Source organism: Colias croceus, chromosome 7, assembly GCF_905220415.1.
Source record: "Colias croceus chromosome 7, ilColCroc2.1".
NCBI classification, from domain to species: domain Eukaryota; kingdom Metazoa; phylum Arthropoda; class Insecta; order Lepidoptera; family Pieridae; genus Colias; species Colias croceus.
In genome coordinates, this window is record NC_059543.1 from 196,294 (window position 1) to 217,721 (window position 21,428).

Genomic DNA, 21,428 nt, shown 5'->3' on the forward strand with positions numbered 1-21,428 from the left:
ATACAGAGTCCAGGCGCGAGTTGCAATCATTATGAGAGCAACAACTTCATAATTATTTCTGGACTAGCTGCAGACGCGCTTATAAAAGTTGAGCACTCGCCGGCGGCGTGATGTAACTAGTTTTGAAACGCTGCTTTAATAACTTACAATATGCAATTAAAATACGGTTCGGATACGATCAAAGAGTCTCTCGAGAGTTCGAGAACAATTTTGTTTCGAAACATATTGGAATGCCTCATTGTCATTGAATGCCTCTTTGAATAATACGTCGAGAAACAAAAATATGCATATTATGTTCTAATTAAACAATTATTATAATTTTTGGATCGATTTAAGTTCATAAGATAAAAGTCTTTCAACATTTTCTACATATGTGAGCAATTAGTTTTTCCATTGCTTTTCACTTTTATAACCAGTTCAAATAGGGAATTAAAATAATAAAACAAAAATAAACAAATAAAACACCATATGCATTGATTTATTTATTGAATACAGATAATACAATAACTGTTACAACTACACAGGTCACAGATCGACACAGAAACGCAGTTGAGATCCAAATTATCCTTATAAAAACTTACCCTATGACTAGTTATGTTCAGAAATACTGATATCTACAAAATAGTAGTATAAATATTAAATAGTATACTGTAGCTCAGCTACGATCGCCCGGGTCTCTCGGACCCAGCCGAAGTATCGCCACGTAAATATAAATAGGAAATTTTTCAACGATCAAGATCAATGTATAGACGGAGCCGGGGCTCCTCAAGAAATATTTTTTGACAAGAAATTACAAAATACTGCGATATTATCCTAACAATAACATTACATCTATCCGCTACTTGTGCAAGCCTAATCCGGTTTAACAGTCTTCACGTCATTCTTACGATTCTCGTTGGTTTTGGCGTCATTCGAGGCGAGCAGTTATGGCCATATCATAACGCCCACGGTTCTGGTAACCAAATTAAAATGGCGGGTTTTTATTTATTTTTTTTACATACTTTTTTTCGCGCCAATATTTAAAATTACTTCCATTCCCGTGGGTCTTTATTATCGCTAAATATCCTTACAAAACAAATGCTGAAATGTTGTCAACTGACAAAGACAGAACATATTATGTGCAAGAAATCAGTGTCGTGCAGAAACTTAATTGAACTTAAGTATGAAAGTAATTCTTATTGAGAGGTGAAAAATAGGCTCGTAAAAGCTTATGCATATGCTTCTATAGAAAATTCTCTTATCATGAGTAGGGTTGCCATTGAAAAAAACGCCAGAAATAAAATTATATTACACTTCTTTATAAATAATTTACTTACTGAACATTTTTTATCTTAATGGAATGTTTAAATCCTCTCGAGACGCACTAACGAAAATATTATAATTATTAATTATCCATATTATTTAAAAAATAACTTCCTTTTCTTATTAATACTGCAAATCTCTGCGCTACAGGAATGTGGAAACTGCACAAGTTGTGCATAAAATATGTTTCACCACCTCTCCTTTAACTACAATGGACTCATTTTAATTAATTAGTCCGCATAGAAGCACAGCACCGAAATACAACTAATCCGCAAAGCTTAAAGTTTAAAGTCCCTTTCACAAATTCGCCGAACGTTAAACGAAAACAAAGAAGAGTTGGCAACACAAGCGCCCATGTCGCAGAAAGTCATCGGGTGGCAACCCTATCGTTGGCAGCTAGCAAGCGAGTCGCGAGTGAAGTTGTCGCGGGTGTGGTCTAGTGCGCGATGTTCTGGTTGATCCAGTCGATGTCCTCGTAGAAGCGCGGGTCCGACACCAGCAGGGACGCGCGCTTGTAGAAGAAGTAGTAGCCGGGGGCCACTGGAATGTGTAAAAGTGTACGATTATTCACACGAAAGGGGTTCCCCGTTACTATTAGATTAAAAGTATATGTATCAATAAAGGATTTATTTTTGGTATTATTTTTATAATTTTAATTATGTATGTAAACACAATAATAATATGTGTCTTTGATTAAAATTTTCTAAAGAAAACAATTATATTTACTCGGCAAACAATACTTTCTAAATGCACAAAATCAGTACAGTAAATTCAGATTACCCCCTAAAACTTTAAAAACTCACAAGGTTACCTCGTTTTAATATTAGTTATAAGTATACAAGAACGAAAACGAATTAACGAATTTTTTAACCTTGTAGTAAACAAGCTGTGTAACGTGCGTAGCTTAAATTTAGATGTACCTACTGTTATTGCAAGTCATAAAAATCCTGTTACACTCTCCCTTATTTCTATTCCTTTCTAAACTCTCTTTTCTATAAACTAACTGTAACTAACAACTGTTGCCGGAAGCTTCGCCCGCGTGGTTAAAAAAGATAATATGTTACAAACTTTCATACCCTACCTATTTTATAACCTTGGGAATATAATTTATCAAAATCCTTTCTAAGCGGATGCCTATATCCAAGCTATATCCAAACATGTAATATAAGTAAAAAGTTGTAGATAGATTATTCAACACCACATTCGATCTTCAAAAACGGAATATGCCGCACACGATTAGACGTCATGGTGATATGAGACGATTCAACTTTTGTTACTGAAAAAGAGTCACCGTAAAGAAAAAAGTTAACAAATCACCAGTACGATAACAAGATCCAACAACGAAACACCTGACGTGAAGTTATTTACTTAGGCGTGTTGTCATGCGCTGTAATTGGTGTTTCAGTCTAAGGGCCGGCGCAGATATGGCGGAGCGCAGCACAGCGCGTTATTCATTGCACGCTGCGCTTTTGAATATTTTTTTAATGAGAACAATGTCGATAATAGTTCGAAAATGAAAAATGCTCTGCACTGCATTCCGCCATATCTGCGCTGGCGCTCAATGGCGGACGACAGTATTTTTTGTCTAAGTATATTAAAAATATAATATACTAATATTATAAAGATGAAGAGTTTGTTTATTTGTTTGAAATGCTAATCTCAAGAAGTACTGGTCCGATTTGAAAAATTATTTCGCATCTGTCACCCGTAACGCGTAAGTAGTGCAGCGCGGCAACGTCTCATCATCCGCTCGTCATGATTGCGTCGGGCGGCGCGGCACCGTCGCATCAACTCATGTCTATTTTGTTGTCGTGCGGCGCGGCAACGTCGCATCAACTCATGTCTATTTTGTTGTCGTGCGGCGCGGCAACGTCGCAACACCTTCTTGCCCATGCGTCTATCCGCTATCGAGCGGCATGCCACTGTCACCTCAGCCCTTCACCCATGATTGCAGAACGTGCGCCACTACTCGGCCGACTATAAAGATTGCTACCTCGTTGAAAGAAACTAACACCTAGTTTCTGCCGCAGCTATCTTTGACCAATTTTCATAAAACGAGAAAACTCCCGACCAATGCAACACTTTTCGATCAAAAATTATGCACGCACGCACGCACGATCACACATTTAATATTCCACTTCACAACATTTGAACTCAATATTATTTACAATATTTTTAAATTTTTATGAAGAAGGAAAACAGATGAAAAACTAATGTTATTCCAAAAAACAATAATTGAGCCCAGTTTGTTTGTCAACAAACACCAAATACATTATATCTCAAAAGCTAGATTCTGGTTTGACTTACAATTGTGACCGATGTTTGATGTCCATGGACATGGCCTTAGTTATCACTCAACTTTAATTCAACTTTAATTCAATTTCTTCCAGCAATAAAATTTATTTTTATTTATTAAAATACAAATGCTACTCACTGCAGCGCTGCAATGTGAACAGCACCATCACGAGCGGCTTAGAGATGGACTCCGACTCCTCCCACTTCTCGATGATCCATGCCGACTGTAGTGCAATGGAGACCAGGAAGTAGGCGAGCGTCACCGCGCCGGCCACGCGGAACTTGCGGATCAGCACTTCGATTAGACCAGCCTGAAATTGGAGAATAACAAATTTGTATGTTAATCGGCATTTAATGTGGTTTTGAATTTGATCGTAAATCTAAGCCACCTAAAGATAAACAAAAAATATAATTAAAATTAGTCAAGCTATTTAGAAATATATAGTACAATGGAAAACACAGGCAGGCATTAAGTAAATATGTCACAACCAACAAGCTTATTCAGGCAACAAAACGCTTTATTAAATGGTGTTGTTAAATTGATTACTTTAATTATATTCATCCATTTCATAAACAGCTAGATAATAATTAAAACCTCCTTGCTCCCTCCATTAAAATTTGAATACACTTATGTTGGTGAAAAGAGTTTGTATAAACAAATGTGTATGTCAAATACCTATGTGTCATCTTATAATTTCTCTCTTCCGTCTTTACCCTTCGTACTACGCGCATCGTCTAATAAAGAATCTTAAGTTTATTTAACAATCTTTGCTTTTTCCTGCCTAAAACCCATCAACTTATGTATTACTAGCTGCTCTGCGCGGTTTCACCCCCGTGGCTCACCCCTGTTGGTCGTAGCGTGATAATATATAGCCTATAACCTTCCTCGATAAATAACACCGAAAGAATTTTTCAAATCGGACCAGTAGTTTCCGAGATTAATGCGTTCAAACAAACAAACAAACTCTTCAGCATTATAATATTAGTATAGATTAGTCACTACCACTATTTATATTTCAGCAACATGCATATTATATATTACCTGCAGTGCTCTGCTCCTGTTGGTCTGAGCGAGATGATATATAGCCTATAGCCTTCCTCGATGTGGGCTATCTAACACCCAAAGAAATTTTCAAATCTGAACAGTAGTTCCCAAGATTGGCACATTCAAATAAACAAACTCTTCAGCTTTATAATATTAGTATGGATTCATAGCTGATTGTATTGAGTTACAAATATCTTTCCATACATCTAAACATTGAAACTGTCACACTTAATAATTTAGAAGTTTAGATACAAATTCACAATGGATTTCCAATGAATAGAATACGCAACAATTTTATAAAATTTCAATTTTCATAAAATTCAAGTGGACCTGCCCCATCTCTGCATGAGTGTAGTGTTGATTTATACAAATATTATAAAGCTGAAGAGTTTGTTTGTATGGTTATAAATGCTAATGCCAGAAACTACGGGTCCAATTACTAAAGTTAGATAGCCCATTTGTCGAAGAAGACTATAGTATAACTAGTCTAACACTCTGATACCAATAGTAGGGAAAGGATGTAGGTAAAACCTTTTACTATTTAAAAAATCTTACATCAAAATTTGTTGCATAGTTACAAAGATCTAAGAAAACATAGGCGCAGACAGCAGGAAGTAACTTTCTTTTAAACTAAGTACTGTATACTTTATGTACAGACTTTTTTTCTCCCTTTCTCTCCATATTATGCATGCTTTTAATGTTAATACACCATAATTAAATTCAAATCTATTTGAGTCATTGAAATTTTAATCAATTCAATACAAAATGGTGCCTCACAAATAACTTAGTAATTAGATTAATTAATTGAACTATACAGTTATAGACAGCTAACCTATTTATAGAATTGCAATGAAATGGGTACTTACTTGAAATAAATATGTTGAGAAGAAAGAGATCAGTATGGATGTTATAGCCAACACGAGACAAAGGTCCTGAAAGCTACAAATAATTTATTAATACAATTTGCTTCCAGTATTAAATATTATTATTAACATTTTATAGCATAATCCGTCGAATGAGTTACATTCAAATAGGAAACAATATTGAAAAATACTTACAAGAACAAAAGAAGCAATCCCCCTCGACTCTTCGGGAACAGACTCCAACAGTTGAATAATAAATCGCAACACATAAATAGCATTTGAAACACAAGACATGTTGAATATCTCGGCACTGATACTTTCATTTTCACGCGTTTGCTGAAAACGTGTTTTATACACGTAGTTTTCCTGATTTTAATTAAATTTATTTAAAAACAAAAATCTCGCAAACGGCAAAACAGTTTTGTTTCAAATGTGACAGTGATGAGTGACGTTTCAAGTACCAATTAGTATCGTCAGAAATCAATACCATGTATTATTAAATTCGCTGTGTGGCTGTAATCAATACAAAACACCGTAGATTACAGAGAAGCCTTCAGGATGCCCTTGGCCCTTGGCCTTCGTGGAAAATTTCTTTACATTATTTATTTTATTTTTTTATAATGGCTTTTAAAGACGAAGTGTACAATTTTGTATGATTATTTTTCTGTATCTGAATCAAGATCACAGATCAAGATTATTTTCAATTGTTTTACAATACTTTAGTAATAAAAAAATGTGTATATTACACATATATTACACAGGTATATTAGGTACCTATTACGACTATTATTACTCACGTACCTACTAAGTTATTATAAATTACCTAGGAAATATTTATGCGTGTAAAAGGAAAGTACTTATGTATTATTATTTTAGGATTAAAAATAAATAAGATTATATTATGTTATCATTGAACCCATTTAAGTGTAATAAAATAATATTCACCATTCCCTTTTCCTTATAAGAAAAACAGTATAAAATTTAACGAAAATTAAAGTTTAACATTATCTAAAAATTGACGTTTATTTTCGCGGCATAATGTTGAAGTCGATTCTCGATAAACGAGACGAGCTATCACTAAAATGTATAAAATATGTTGACATTTTCCTCTGGTGTGTAATATCATTTTAATACGAAGCTATAATGTGTTTATAAGCTCGGAATATTTTCGCTTTTATTAAAAGTAAGTTAAATGCTCGCATCAATAAAAAAGAACAGCATTTCTTACTAATAAAATAACTTCCGTCGACATTGGGACAGGAAAAGGAAGTATCTGATATTGAAAGTGCTTGGCGCTCGCTCTGATTTATCCATATCCTGTTTTAAGTATGAATGTGTATGAAATAGAAAAGCAAGATATTTTTAATTATTTCGTACAAAATGTTTATTCTACAGAAAGGGCAAATTATGATTAGAACAATATTGTCTAAATACTTCACGGTGACAATGGATATAACATGATTGGGGTTATAAATATAATTTGTATTTAGTTTTTGTTTACACGATTTTAAAACTTGGAATTTTAATGAAGTTTAATTCAATAATTAATTTCAGAAGAAGTGAAAGGTCAAGATGACCTCAGAGTTTTGTGCGGACGATGTTTTGGTTCAATTAACATCACCACCAGTTTTTGTAAGTACTTACATTTTATTTTATTTTTAAGTTTTCAATCAGTTAACTAACAAAATTGTCTTTGTATTTGAAATAAATGTACAATATACATTATAAATACATACCTACATTGGATTCATACTACTACTTTTTATTCAATAAAATCTTGCTTTGTTCAGTATGTGTGGCATCCAAATAGTTTTTAATAACCAATTTAGTTAGTTAGGTGCATGTGATCTATAGACTACAGTCCAAGAGAAGTTGAATAAACTATAATACAATTTCATGGTACACATGTATAATATACAATCATATAACCAATGCAAACTATTTATATTTTTTATGAAAAAAAATATAGTTATTTTATTTTAATGTAACTATTAGCAGCTTAAAATCCAAAATATCAAATGACATTTTCAGTCGGAAGCAACATGTAGCTCCGGTACAACACCAACAACAACAAGGGTACAGACTTCTTCAGTAGCAGTGGAGCTTGGTCGGAGGCTGTTACTGGCCGCTCGAGCAGGTGACACCGCTACAGTACTGGAATTGATGGCTAAGGGCGCTCCCTTCACAACAGATTGGCTTGGCACCTCCCCCTTACACTTGGCTGCTGCTAACAAACATGTGGAGACTTGCGCAGTGTTATTACGAGCTGGAGTGAGTAGAGACGCTCGAACGAAGGTGGAAAGGACTCCATTGCACATGGCCGCTCATGCTGGCAATGCATCAGTGATCACTCTGCTGATTAATCATGGAGCTAGTATTGATTGTCGGTGAGTGTTGTTTTATTCTTGATAGTAAAGTTTAAACTGAAAGCTGCTTAGAGCAACAAAAATGTTAAAACATTTTATTTATAAGTATTCCGTCATTCCAATGTCTAAAATGTTGTGCATACAAGATAGCCATGAAGATAGTTAATGTAACATTAATTGATATAACAGAATAATAGGAAGCACATTCTGCTGGTCTTGTTCATTAGTGAATATTAAACCTTTGTACATTTCTTATAAGAACTTGAAAGTGAATTGAAACAATAAACAAAGTATTTTTATTAACAGTCTATTTTGTGTTTCACGATGATGTCATGATGTCCATAAATTAGGTACGTGAGGTGTTTGGGGGGGGGGGGGGGGGGGAAAGGGTTAAAACAGTTTTATTTCTGATTGAAACCAAAGAAATATTCTTATTTAACAAAAAATTGAAAAAAACACTTCACTTAATTTATGGGCGTTCCCTAGTTGTAGAGAACAAAGTGGGGACTTACATTTATATATTTTATAGTACATCTATACTGGTGTCTGTAGATACTATATTATGAAGAGTAGATACATATTATAATATAGCATAAATAACATTTAACATCCAGCTATAATAACAAAGTCGTAAATGAGACGTTATTTCATTGTTTTAAGGTTGAATTTAGTTTGTGTATATTGATCATCTCACTGTGGTTGTAAAAAATTATCTCTATTGTTATATTTCCAGAATGAACCTTAAGTTGACGCTTATTAGTGCTTATAAGCTGATTTTTCTTTTCGATTTTTGAACGTTGGTTTCTTACGACTAGAATTTTACATAGAACTCATAGAACACATTTGAGGGCATAGTTTTGTTTTGTTTGTTTAAGATTGTATATCGTATTTGTATATCTAGTTGTTATTGATCGAAGTTTTAAGTGCATGAATATGATTTGTTACGGTTTAGCGACATGCTGCAAATGACGCCGCTGCACTGGGCGGCAGCTCGCGGGCACGTGGCAGCCGCGCGCGAGCTGCTGCTGGCGGGCGCCGACCCGTCCGCGCGCTGCAAGTTCCGCAAGACGCCGCGCGACCTCGCCGCCCGCAACCGCCACGCGGACGTCGTGCGCCTGCTCGACCGCCACGAGGGTGAGTGTGCCGCGAGCTGTGTGCCGCGAGTTGTGTGCCGCGAGCTGTGTGCCGCGAGTTGTGTGCCGCGAGCTGTGTGCTGCTGTACCCAGCGCACCGCGAGCTGTGTGCCGCGAGCTGTGTGCCGCGAGCTGTGTGCCGCTCCACACAGCGCGCCGCGAGCTGTGTGCCGTTCCACCCATCCAGTATATAATATAGACACTATATTTCCGCCCGCGGCTTCGCCCGCGTTTTCAAAGGAAAACCCGCATAGTTCCCGTTCCCGTGGGATTTCCGGGATAAAACCTACCCTATGTGTTAATCAAAGTTACCTTCTATATGTGTGCTAAATTTCGTTGTAATCGGTTCAGTAGTATTTGCGTGAAAGAGTAGCAAACACACACACACACACACACATCCTCACAAATTTTCGCATTTATAATATTAGTAGGATTAAAACTGCTTTTTACATTATCTCTCTGATTTTTTTTTAATTTATCTATCAAATTAAATACTTAATAAAATAAATAATAATTTATCTTCACAATCGCCTAACAACGGTTTAGAGCAATCTTCTGTATCCTCTCCCATCTCACGGAACCGTTGCAGTTGTACTAAGTTCTCTTCAGAATTATTTCTGAGAAACACGAAATATAAGGTTATTTATTCTGCATACCATGTTTAAATATAAATTTATAGTTGAATATAGTTGAAGTTTTATCATAATTATCGAAATTTTCCTGACTTATAGAAATTTTTGCGGCAAAGAGAAATTTTTCTTGCTTATAGAAATTTTCCCGACTTATGGAATTTTTCCTGACGTATAGAAATTTTCCGGGCTTATGGAATTTTCCTTTATGTTAGGAATTTTCCCGACTTATCGTTATTTTCCCGACTTATGGATTTTTCCAGGCGTATAGAAATTTTCCTGACGAATAGAAATTTTCCTGGCTTATAAACATTTTCTTGACTTATACAAATTTTCCTTATCTATATAAATTTTCCTGACGTATAGAAATTTTCCTGGCGTATAGAAATTTTCCTGACGTATAGAGATTTTCCTGGCGTATAGAAATTTTCCTGGCTTATAAACATTTTCCTGACTTATTACAAATTTTCCTTATCTACATAATTATATAAATTTTCCTGACGTATAGAAATTTTCCTAGCGTATAGAAATTTTCCCGACTTATCGTAATTTTCCCGGCTTATGAATTTTTCCTGAATTGTAGAAATTTTTGCGGCAAAGAGAAATTTTCTTCACGTATATCACGTATATTATATTCCTGGCTGATAGAATTTTTCCTGACGTGAAGAAATTTTCCTGGCTTATAGAAATTTTGCTGCTTATAGAAATTTTCCCGACGCATAGAAATTTTCCTGACGTATAAAAAATTTCCTGGCTTATAGAATTTTTCCTGACGTATAGAAATTTTCCGGACTTATTGAAATTTTCCTTATAGAAATTTTCCCGACTTATGGAATTTTTCCTGACTTATAGAAATTTTCCGGGATTATGGAAATTTTCCATTCTTTTAGGAATTTTCCGGACTTATCGTAATTTTCCCGACTTATGGATTTTTCCTGGCGTATAGAAATTTTCCTCACGTATAGATATTTTCCTGACGTATAGAAATTTTCCTGGCTTATACAAATTTTCCTTATCTACATATATAAATTTTCCTGGCGTATAGAAATTTTCCTTTCCGTATAGAAAATTTTCCGACTTATCGTAATTTTTCTGTCAATCGAAATTTCCTAACTATTGTTAAAATTATTTTTCTAATCTTCCTAAAATTGGAAATTTTTACGACTGATTAAAGTACTACCAACCACCCACCTATTCCCACCCACATCCCGTACGCTATGCTCTCTATTCACAGGCTGCGCGTGCGCAGAATGGCTCAGTATCTGCATAGCTAGCGAACCTATAAACCTATTGTTTTATTTCAAGTGAACACCCATACAATTTTGTCACGAGCCGCCTCTGGTCCAATAATCTTATTTATTTAGCACTTTTAATACTTACAAAATATTTATTTTTATGGTACTTATTTTTTGGGTTCCACAGGCAGTTTTCACTCTGATAGAGCTCAATAAATTTAAATGTTTCCTCGTTACTCATATTGTTCGCCATTTCGTCAAGTTAGGTGTTAATTCGCCGCAAGAAAAAACGTGCACTCTTGATCGCTGCTACAGTCAAACTGATCGTGCGGCCAATGTGTGGATGGTGCGCCAAGCTTGCGACAAGTGTCCTTTGATGTTGCCGACACCGCACGGCAAGCTCGCTAGCGTGCCGGCCAACGTTCAAATACCTACCGCCAATGCGCCAACGCCCGTTCTACACATTGGGCCAGTGGCTGTGCCAACGCGCTTGCCAACGAGTTGGCCTATGTGTAGTGCCGGCATAACACGTGCATGCCTACTCCTAATATAAGCAATAGAGTATAATTTTTGATTAAATAGTTTTACTTACTTTCAGAACAGACATCCGAAGAACCGGTTAAGGAGCAGCAAAATGAATTCGCCGTATTACAAAGTAATTTTCGTTTATTAATGTATTTTATATAATTATTTAAATTTGAAACAATTGCAATTAATGAGATGGTCTTATTTTTAGAAATTGCTGAAACGAAAACAACACCAAAAAAGCAGCAACAGGAAAAAATGATAGAAGTAGAAATCAAGCCAGAGGTAAGAATATTTTTTTATAATATGAATCTAAAATTTGTGTGATTTAATAAAATAATGGGCCCAAAATAGATCCCTGTGGAATACCAAGGTGTATAAATTGACCGAGATTATTTTAATCACACTTCCGACTTTTAAAAGTTATAAAATGCTTTCATAAATAACTAACGGCGTTGCATGTTACACAGGAGAAAATTTTCAGATTTCACATGACCAAGTTTTGTATACGGCATTCAGTCAGAAGCTTTAGTTAAGTTGACGCGAGAAAGTGTTGTAGTTTGATATAATATAATACACCCATGACCCATGTGTAGATAGTAAAATGAATATAGTTACAATATTTTGCGTTTCCACAAGTTTCTATTTCTATTGCACATTTTGCTATAGTCTGAGGTATTTACATTTTTATACACGGAAATTGTTTAGAAATTAAAGACATCTTCCTTATTTGAAATATTGTATTAATTTGATATTAAACAAGCTTTTGTATATTATGAAATAGAAACAAGCGATATGGCTCAGTCATTGAAAATTTCATGAGATTTGCTCCAGCCATTTTGGAGGAGTACGATAACTAAGATTGTGATACGAGAATTTTATATAAGAAACAATTTATTTATTCATCAGCATGACGGTGTAGTTACAAAAGATTCGGAATTTCCCTGTTAAGTTAAAAAAAAATCTGTAGTAGGGTAGCAATATATAGTTAGAGATAACAAATAATATTTCTTTTTGAATTATACTAACAAATATATGGATGATAATCTGATTGAAATAAAATAATAATGAATTGCAGCCCCCCCAACAAGCGCGACAAAGCAGTGAGACAGAAACGAGCGACGCAGCACAACTGCTCAAGCGGCACGGCATCACCTTACTGCCGGCCGACCCGGGCGGTACCGTGCTCACCGCGCTGCAGAGCGGACGGACTGTCGTGCTCTCCGGTGAGGGTTATGAAAAATTGTAAAAAAAACTTCACTTCAAAAAATATTTTTAGTTCAGAATAATGATGAGATCTTTTGTTTTACATTTTATCGCCTCGCTCAATGAACCTTGCTCTACGAATCAATTTCTGATATGGTAGAATTATCTTTACGTATTTGTTAATTTCTCCTAGGGTACTTAATAGTAATTTCTAATAGGGTTTTAGTTATTTACTTATAAATAATATAATTTTTATTAATAACATTGATATTATAAATAAAGAGATATACATACAAACGATAAGGCATGTATAATGTACATAGTAAGATGGCAGTATTTGATTATCGTTAGTGAAAATGAGACAAATGCAATAAAATTTAACATAATTTCATAATGAAATAAAATAACATTTCGGTATGGCACTCTCGAAGGGCTTACCTTACCTTTTTATACTGCTGGTTTCCTAAGGATGTTTTCCTACACTGTTAAAGAGCAGTGGAAATGTTATGACATGCGGTCTCGAATCCCCGACTTATCGATTTGATGTCCGAGCTCTTCACCACTGAGCTACCATTGCTTTAATGTATACTGTTTGTTTCGAACGTATAGTATGTTTTATTTACTTAAAACGACTATTTACGTATATTAACTAAAATGTTTATTGAATTCCTTCCCCCCCAGACGCAGGCAAGCTAATGCTAAAGGAGAGCACTACCCCCCACCCCCCTCCCCCGTCCCCGTGCCCGTCCCCCCGCGCGCGCGCCCCCCCACCGCCCCGCGCACTCAAGGTGCTCGCACTTAACAATAAAGTGCTAGCTGTTAACGACAGGAACCCGCACCACTATCAGGTATTTGTTCACTAGCTTTACATGAAAATTGGTAGAAAAATAGCAATAGTTTTGAAGTCCCCTTTCACATTTTTTTTATCTAGCATACAATTCACTCGTTCCGCGTTTATTAACTTTTATTTTAAATTTTGAAGTGAAACTTCTTGAGGCGTGTAGAGAGTAAATTTTCAAGATCGCGTCATGGCAATACCATCACGTATTGAAGTAAGGCGACGATTATGGTATTTTTAAATATTGCTTAAGAATTTTCACTTCTGCGCGCTCTTTTTATGAAAGTTATAATATTCAGCAAACTAGCCTTGTATATTATACTAGCCGTCCGCCCCGGCTTCGCCCGTGGTACATGTTTTCGTTTTCTCTCCATAAGAACCATCCTCGTACTTCAAGGAATATTATAAAAAAAGAATTAACGAAATCGGTTCAGCCGTTCTCGAATTATACGCTTACCAACACATTTTGCGATTCATTTTTATAGTATAAGACTAGCTGGTGCGTTGTGCGCGGGCTGCAAGCAGCCCGCGAGCCCCTTTTGCCCCTGGGTTGAAGCAATAGGGCAGTCATTTGAAAATATATTCGGATTTTCTGTCCATTTGTTACATCTGCTAACAGCGATTCTACAGTCAGTCGTTAATGCTTATATAAATTCCCCATTCAAGTATTTTCCACTCCGGGAGGCTGTCCACCTTCGAGGGAGCGTAGTGCGCGGGCTGCAAGCAGCCCGCGAAACATCCCAGGGCAGAAATCTTCAGTCATTTGAAAATGCATTCGAATTTCCTATCCATTTGTTACATCTCCTAACAGCGATTCTACAGTCAGTCGGTAATGCTTATAAATTCCCCATTCAAATATTTTCTATTCCGGGGGGCTGTCCACCTTCGAGGTTGCGTGGTGCGCGAGCTGCAAGCAGCTCGCGGCTCATCCCAGGGCAGAAATCTTCAGTCATTTGAAAATGCATTCGAATTTCCTTTCCATTTCTAACATCTGCTAACAGCGATTCTACAGTCAGTCGAAACTGCTTATAAATTACTTATTCAAATGTTGTTAAATTTTTGAAACGTCTTATCGATAGCGGGCAGTGACTTTTCATAATAAACTGTTCAAGAGTTAACCTAACACGCTCGTCGCTTCGCTCCTCGCTACCTATTTGAATATTTAGGCCGGCCGCTGCCGCGACTCGCTCGCTTCGCTCGCTTGGCTCGTGCGATAGGTAGTTCAAAAGTTAACCTAACACGCTCGTCGCTTCGCTCCTCGCTACCTATTTGAATATTTAGGCCGGCCGCTACCGTGACTCGCTCGCTTCGCTCGCATGGCTCGTGTGGTAGTTCAAAAGTTAACCTAACACGCTCGTCGCTTCGCTCCTCGCTACCTAAACTGCTTATAAATTACTTATTCAAATATTGGTAAAATTTTTGAAACGTCTTATCGATAGCGGGCAGTGACTTTTCATAATAAACTGTTCAAGAGTTAACCTAACACGCTCGTCGCTTCGCTCCTCGCTACCTATTTGAATATTTAGGCCAGCCGCTGCCGCAACTCGCTCGCTTCGCTCGCTTGGCTCGTGCGGTAGGTAGTTCAAAAGTTAACCTAACACGCTCGTCGCTTCGCTCCTCGCTACCTATTTGAATATTTAGGCCGGCCGCTACCGTGACTCGCTCGCTTCGCTCGCATGGCTCGTGTGGTAGTTCAAAAGTTAACCTAACACGCTCGTCGCTTCGCTCCTCGCTACCTAAACTGCTTATAAATTACTTATTCAAATATTGGTAAAATTTTTGAAACGTCTTATCGATAGCGGGCAGTGACTTTTCATAATAAACTGTTCAAGAGTTAACCTAACACGCTCGTCGCTTCGCTCCTCGCTACCTATTTGAATATTTAGGCCAGCCGCTGCCGCAACTCGCTCGCTTCGCTCGCTTGGCTCGTGCGGTAGGTAGTTCAAAAGTTAACCTAACACGCTCGTCGCTTCGCTCCTCGCTACCTATTTGAATATTTAGGCCGGCCGCTGTCGTGACTCGCTCGCTTCGCTCGCATGGCTCGTGTGGTAGTTCAAAAGTTAACCTTACACGCTCGTCGCTTCGCTCCTCGCTACCTAAACTGCTTATAAATTACTTATTATTCAAATATTGGTAAAATTTTTGAAACGTCTTATCGATAGCGGGCAGTGACTTTTCATTATAAACTGTTCAAGAGTTAACCTAACACGCTCGTCGCTTCGCTCCTCGCTACCTATTTCAATATTTAGGCCGGCCGTTGACGCGAGTCGCTCGCTTCGCTCGCTTGGCTCGTGCGGTAAGTAGTTCAAAAGTTAACCTAACACGCTCGTCGCTTCGCTCCTCGCTACCTATTTGAATATTTACGCTGGCCGCTGCCGTGACTCGCTCGCTTCGCTCGCTTGGCTCGTGCGGTAGTTCAAAAGTTAATAAATATTTTCTACTCCGGGAGGCTGTCAACCCTCGAAGTTGCGCGGTGCGCGGGCAGCAAGCAGCCCGCGGCGCCGTCCTTTGCCGTTGCTATTCAATCACCCTTCCTACTATGGGAATTTCCATACAAAATTTTCGAAAAAAAAAAAATTTCGCTTTTTAAAAAAAATTTATATGCCTGGAAGCGGACCAAGTTTTGAAGTATTTTTTACTTCGGCGACCCCGACCTACCTGTCACCGATTCAGAGAACCGTTGAATTTCGTGATATATGGAAAATGGAAACCGGGGGTCTGAGAGAAATTCTGAGTATGCAGTTTTGTAAATCTGACCAATCAGAGCACAGAAGTCAATTTTCAGACCGATCGTGACGGAACCGGCGCCACCATCTTGCTTTGAAAAATTGGCCATTTTTTGAAAAAAAAATTACGTCCAATTTGAAATTTCTCGGTTGCCCTGGTAGCACCCCATCTTCCTGATCATTTTTTAGTTCTACACCCCCCACCTATCTCGCGCCGTTTTGGAGAGCCGTCGAATATCGCGTTGTATGAAACTCGGAAACCAGCTATGGAAACTCGATTATGAGTATGCCAACTTAATATGCGGCTCGATTAAAGCCCCTGTGCCAAGTTTCAGCGCAATCGGACCAGCGATGGCCGTTTTAGAATTTGTATGGCGGCGGCCATTTTTTCCGCCATTTTGAATTTTTTTCACTATCTGTGGTAATTGCTCGAGGTCTACTCCAAGTTTAGTTTGAGCACCCCAGATGTAGCTGCTACCGTTTGCGCGGGCCGTTGACCGTCTTCGAGAGATGAGGGAAAGTTTAAGATTTCGGATTTTTCTGGATATCCTGGGAGCTGGGCGAGTACGAATGCATCATTGGTGTATTTCTCCATTGCACCACCTCGTCTAAATTTACGTTTTTATGTTTGCGCCAAAAATGGAAAAATTCCAAAATCGAGCGTCCCACTACGGCTCCCTGGTAGCGTCCCAGGGTGGTGATCATTTTTAGTTCCGACACCCCCCACCCAACTCGCACCGTTTCCGCGGGCCGTTGGATTTTACGTTGTATGGAAGTTGGAAACGGGGGCCCGGAGCCACTCGAACGGGGCACCGATCGATTCGCCGGCTCGAACAGAGCACGTGTGCCAAATTTAAGACGTAAGGATTCATAAACGGCGATTTTGGCAAAGTACGGCGGCCATCTTGTTTTCGCGAAAATCCCCATTTTTCCACCTCACCTGGTAATCGCCACCAGTTCCGAGCATTTTTTGTTCAGACACCCCCCCTCCAGGTGGCACCGTTTCTGCGCACCTCCAGGGGTCCACTCTCTTGTCCAGGGTGTTGGAGTTGTCAATATTTTTCCGGTGGTCACTCGCCGCACCTCTATACGATCACGTCAAAATCCCCCCAACTTTCCACGTAGTTTCCGAGAAACCCGATGTCAGTCAGTCAGTGAGTGAGTGGTAGTGTAGCTTTATATATATATGATTATCCAGTCTGTAAACAGTCTCTAGATAGTAGTGCAACATGCGTTACGTCATACGTAGTATCATGTATGAATGATGGTTTCATTTAATGATTGTGGCATGCATATTACGTGCTCGCAGCTAATTGAAAAAGATTTCTATTTTCTATCCTGCAAGTATGACTAACAAGCACAATAATCATTTAGATTGGTGCATGCCGTGTAAAAGCTTACATTGTTTCAATACAAGACTCAGGCTGGACGCAAACTATATAAAAATGCATGATTTGAATTTTTTTACTACCCACGCAGCAGCCAGCACGACAATTAATCTAAACGCACGTCGTGCTTGCATTACCGTCTAGATAAAACTAATATTTTTTTTAAGCAATAAGCTATTAAATATTAGCTGTTATAATCACTACATAGTATAAAACAAAGTCGCTTTCTCTGTCCCTATGTCCCTTTGTATGCTTTAAATCTACTACGCAACGGATTTTGATGCGGTTTTTTTTTAATAGATAGAGTGATTCAAGAGGAAGGTTTTAGTGTATAATTTATAAGGTTTTACACAAAGCGGGCGAAACCGCGGGCGGAAAGCTAGTTTTAATATAAATAATTAAATATATTAGTAATTGCAGCAGGTGAAGCTAGTGCAGCTGAGCGACGGCAAGGCGCCCACGAAGCTAGTGACGGGCAAGAAACCGGTCAAGATTGTGTTGAATAAGGAACACTTCCAGAAGCTCGTCGCCAAGTCCAAGCCCACCAATGGGGCTGCGGTAACATAATATTATCATAATCATTTATTCTTAGGGATTTTAAATTCAACCTAGAAAGGTTTAATTCCTTACAAAATGACTTTATATGTCTATTTTCAATAATAAAATAATCGACTCGAGCTCATTTTTATAACCACCCACTCGGTTCGGGTTGCCAGTTGGGAATTAATATATAACATTATAATTGTTATATTAAATTTGCAATTTCTTAACATATGTAGTATGTACCATATAATGGGGAAATACTAGGCGTGATTGAATTTTGTTCCTGTAATATTATATTCTCGGAGGACTGAAAATAATTTTAAATTCTGTCGCTTACTATATAGATGTAAACCGTCAGTAAGTAATTATAAATTAATTCGTTGGTTAAAAAAATAAATAAAACAAAAATGAATATTAAGAATTGTATATTTAAAGATCGATTGTTATAAAACAACATTTAATATCATTTTGAATCGAATCAATTACTTTGGTACGGTATCGTTAATGATTTAATCATTTAATTTTATATTGACTTCAAAAAAGGGAGGAGGTTTTCAATTCGAATATTTTCCTATATTGTTTGTTACCTTGGAATTTTCGACTGGATAAACCGATTTCGACGTTTCTTTTTTTACTAGTGCTTTCCCGTTAGTCTAATTTTTTATCAGATATAATCAATTGAAGACCGTATAGTACTTGTTAAAAAATTACAATCCTAGTAAACAATTTTATCTCTTATTCCCTATCCAGGCCAGCACGAGCCTCCCGAAGATAACAGTGAAAACCGAGCAGACGGAGGCAGTGGAGCGAGAGACAGAGACAGACGTACCGGCAGCGCGCGCGAGTGAGCGGGACGGGTGTATGTCGTGCGTGCAGCTGCGCACTGAGCTGCAAGCTGCGCGGGCGCAAGTCGCCGCCTTACGGGAACAACTGGCGAGAGTTAGTCGGTAGACACAGACATATATCGTTTATAATTATAGAGTATGGTGCATTAGGGGAATTCGAATTATCTAATTATATATCTATAGAATTATACTGATTAAAATAATGTTTTCTGATTAGAATATTGGAAGCTATAATTTCATACAACTCAAAAATGCATGTTGTATTTGCCTGTAATTGGATCTACATCTTGCTATGCATGCTAATTATGTCACATAGTCAAAATATATTATAAATATAAGGTGTACATCTGTTGCCAAATCAAATAAATAAATCTATACTAAAATATTAGTTAAACAAACAAATTCTTCAGCTTTATAATAATAAAGCTGAGGAACTTGTATGTTTGAAGGCGCTAATCTCAGGAACTATTGGTCCGATTTTAAGAATTCTTTCAGTGTTAGACAGCCCATTTATCGAGGAAGGCTATTTATATCACAACGCTAAGACCAACAGGAGCGGAGCGCGGGTGAAACCGCGGAGCGCAGCTAGTTGTGAATACCACTTCAGGGCGTTGTTTTATTAGGAGTATCGTGACGCTATAGCAGGAAAATAATCGGGTTTGATAATAATAGCATTCAGATGAACAAAGATTTGTTTAATCAATCACTATAGTTACCTCGTAATTTAACATTGTTGTATTTACCCAGAATCCGGAACTAACCTAATGCACCATAATATATAATAAACAATCAGATGTAAATAATATACCGTTAAATGAGGGTGATAGACAAAAAACATAAATGTTAAATATATGAGAGAGAAGAAGTGTGTGTTCAAGCTGTTTAAACGCACACTCTGTTTTTAGGGTTCCATACTCGAAAATGAAATAAAACCGGCCAAGTGCGAGTCGGACTCGCGCACCCAAGGCTATGTTTTACTATATTGAAACCTTAAATTTTTCCTATACTTATCTATGCTATAATTTGCATTTTACCCAATTTCTAGACTAGGATTTGATTCCCTTGCGAATGTCTGAATTTGAAACGAAAATTAGCAACATAAACAGCTGAATCTTTTAATCTTTACGTTGGCTTATAAGTTTGATTTTAACCAGCTTTAAGAGACTGCAGACTGCAGTATTGAACAAAAAACAAAACGAAAGAAGGACTTTCTTTAGATAATTTTATAAAATTCTGGTCACATCTAACTGTATGTAAGTAAACTGTTTGTAAATAAAGTAATATATAAGTTAATAATAATTATCATTAAGATGTAAATATGAATTAAGTTAGGTGCTCTGTGATTTAACAACGAATAATTGTTTTTGTTGGATATTTTATACTTTTATATTACTAATAGGTATCTATCCGCAGCTTAGATCTTGCATTTCACGGTAACATCGCTATATTATTAATTTTCTTTGATTTTAGCTTATTTACGGTTTACTTTAAAAAAAAAGGTAACCCATCAATTATATTGGTCTTTCAACTATCTCAATTTAAAATTTCATAATAAAAGCTTCAGCAAATTTACCTATGAAACAGTAACAAATACGTGAAAAAAAAAAAATACCGATGCATGTGAGTGATCGAATAAGAATAAGAATTGCAAATGTTTAAGGCAAACTTTTTTTATAACCAAGTAAAAATATGCGATAAAATGAAATGAAGAATGAATATGAAGATATAGTTATATTGATGATTGAAATCAGCTCAATAGTTAATCCTTATAAAATAAGTACAAAGTCTATTTTTTCATAAAACAGAAAAATATAATATTTTCTGCTAACAATTACTGTTACGAATGTATAGTTTGAGTTTTTAATATTTCGTGTGTAAAACAAAACGATTACCAGTGTTGATTAAGTTTGAAGTTGTTATGAATAAAACTATTTTTCCAAATTATCGTTTATTTATTTCGTATTTACATCTCAGTACTTACAATACTTACACAAAAAAAAAATCAACTCATATTGTGTTACTATGTCTATTACTTATACTATCTAATCAATTCAAAAATCAACTGTTTTATATCAAACATTAATTGTACAGAAGAATACACTATCCCGAAGACGATTCAATGTGTATTTATGTAAAGGGATGTTGTAACCGGCCGGTCACACACTCGACGAGTGGTATGGGAAGTGACGAGGAAAGTAGGCAGAGACGTAGTGTGGCCGCGTTACTCGTCATGCCACTCGTCGTGCTCATCGTCCTGCTCACTGCTCCCTAGCCACTGACCTCTATAACTATACGCTGGACTGGCTATCCCATACAAAATGACAGCTATTTGCTGTGCCGATTCAAAGCGCCCCCGGTGAAAGTTCTGAGAACTAATAAGATTACAAATTTCGTCGCTTCGTTTTGTTTACACAGGTTTAACCTCTGGATAATTTGAGTCTGAATCAAAAAGAGTGTCGGTAATATTTCTATCATTGTAGTCGATATCA

At 37.0% G+C, this 21,428-nt stretch overlaps 2 protein-coding genes across 2 annotated transcripts; one reads left to right on the forward strand and one right to left on the reverse strand.

Moving 5' to 3' along the window:
- Positions 1 to 469: 469 nt before the first annotated feature.
- Positions 470 to 5,941, reverse strand: LOC123693329 (transmembrane protein 138-like). The gene is made up of 4 exons (XM_045638372.1): positions 5,701 to 5,941; positions 5,509 to 5,581; positions 3,737 to 3,908; positions 470 to 1,842 (listed from the first exon to the last, which is right to left on the reverse strand). Exons 1-4 carry the CDS (start codon positions 5,826 to 5,828, stop codon positions 1,739 to 1,741), a joined length of 477 nt encoding a protein of 158 aa, XP_045494328.1. The 5' UTR covers positions 5,829 to 5,941; the 3' UTR covers positions 470 to 1,738.
- A 509-nt stretch (positions 5,942 to 6,450) lies between these two features.
- Positions 6,451 to 20,632, forward strand: LOC123693182 (ankyrin-3). Its single transcript, XM_045638170.1, has 10 exons — positions 6,451 to 6,688; positions 7,060 to 7,137; positions 7,537 to 7,892; positions 8,824 to 9,005; positions 11,467 to 11,523; positions 11,605 to 11,678; positions 12,472 to 12,619; positions 13,281 to 13,447; positions 17,975 to 18,109; positions 18,845 to 20,632. Exons 2-10 carry the CDS (start codon positions 7,078 to 7,080, stop codon positions 19,043 to 19,045), a joined length of 1,380 nt encoding a protein of 459 aa, XP_045494126.1. The 5' UTR covers positions 6,451 to 6,688; positions 7,060 to 7,077; the 3' UTR covers positions 19,046 to 20,632.
- Positions 20,633 to 21,428: the final 796 nt, after the last annotated feature.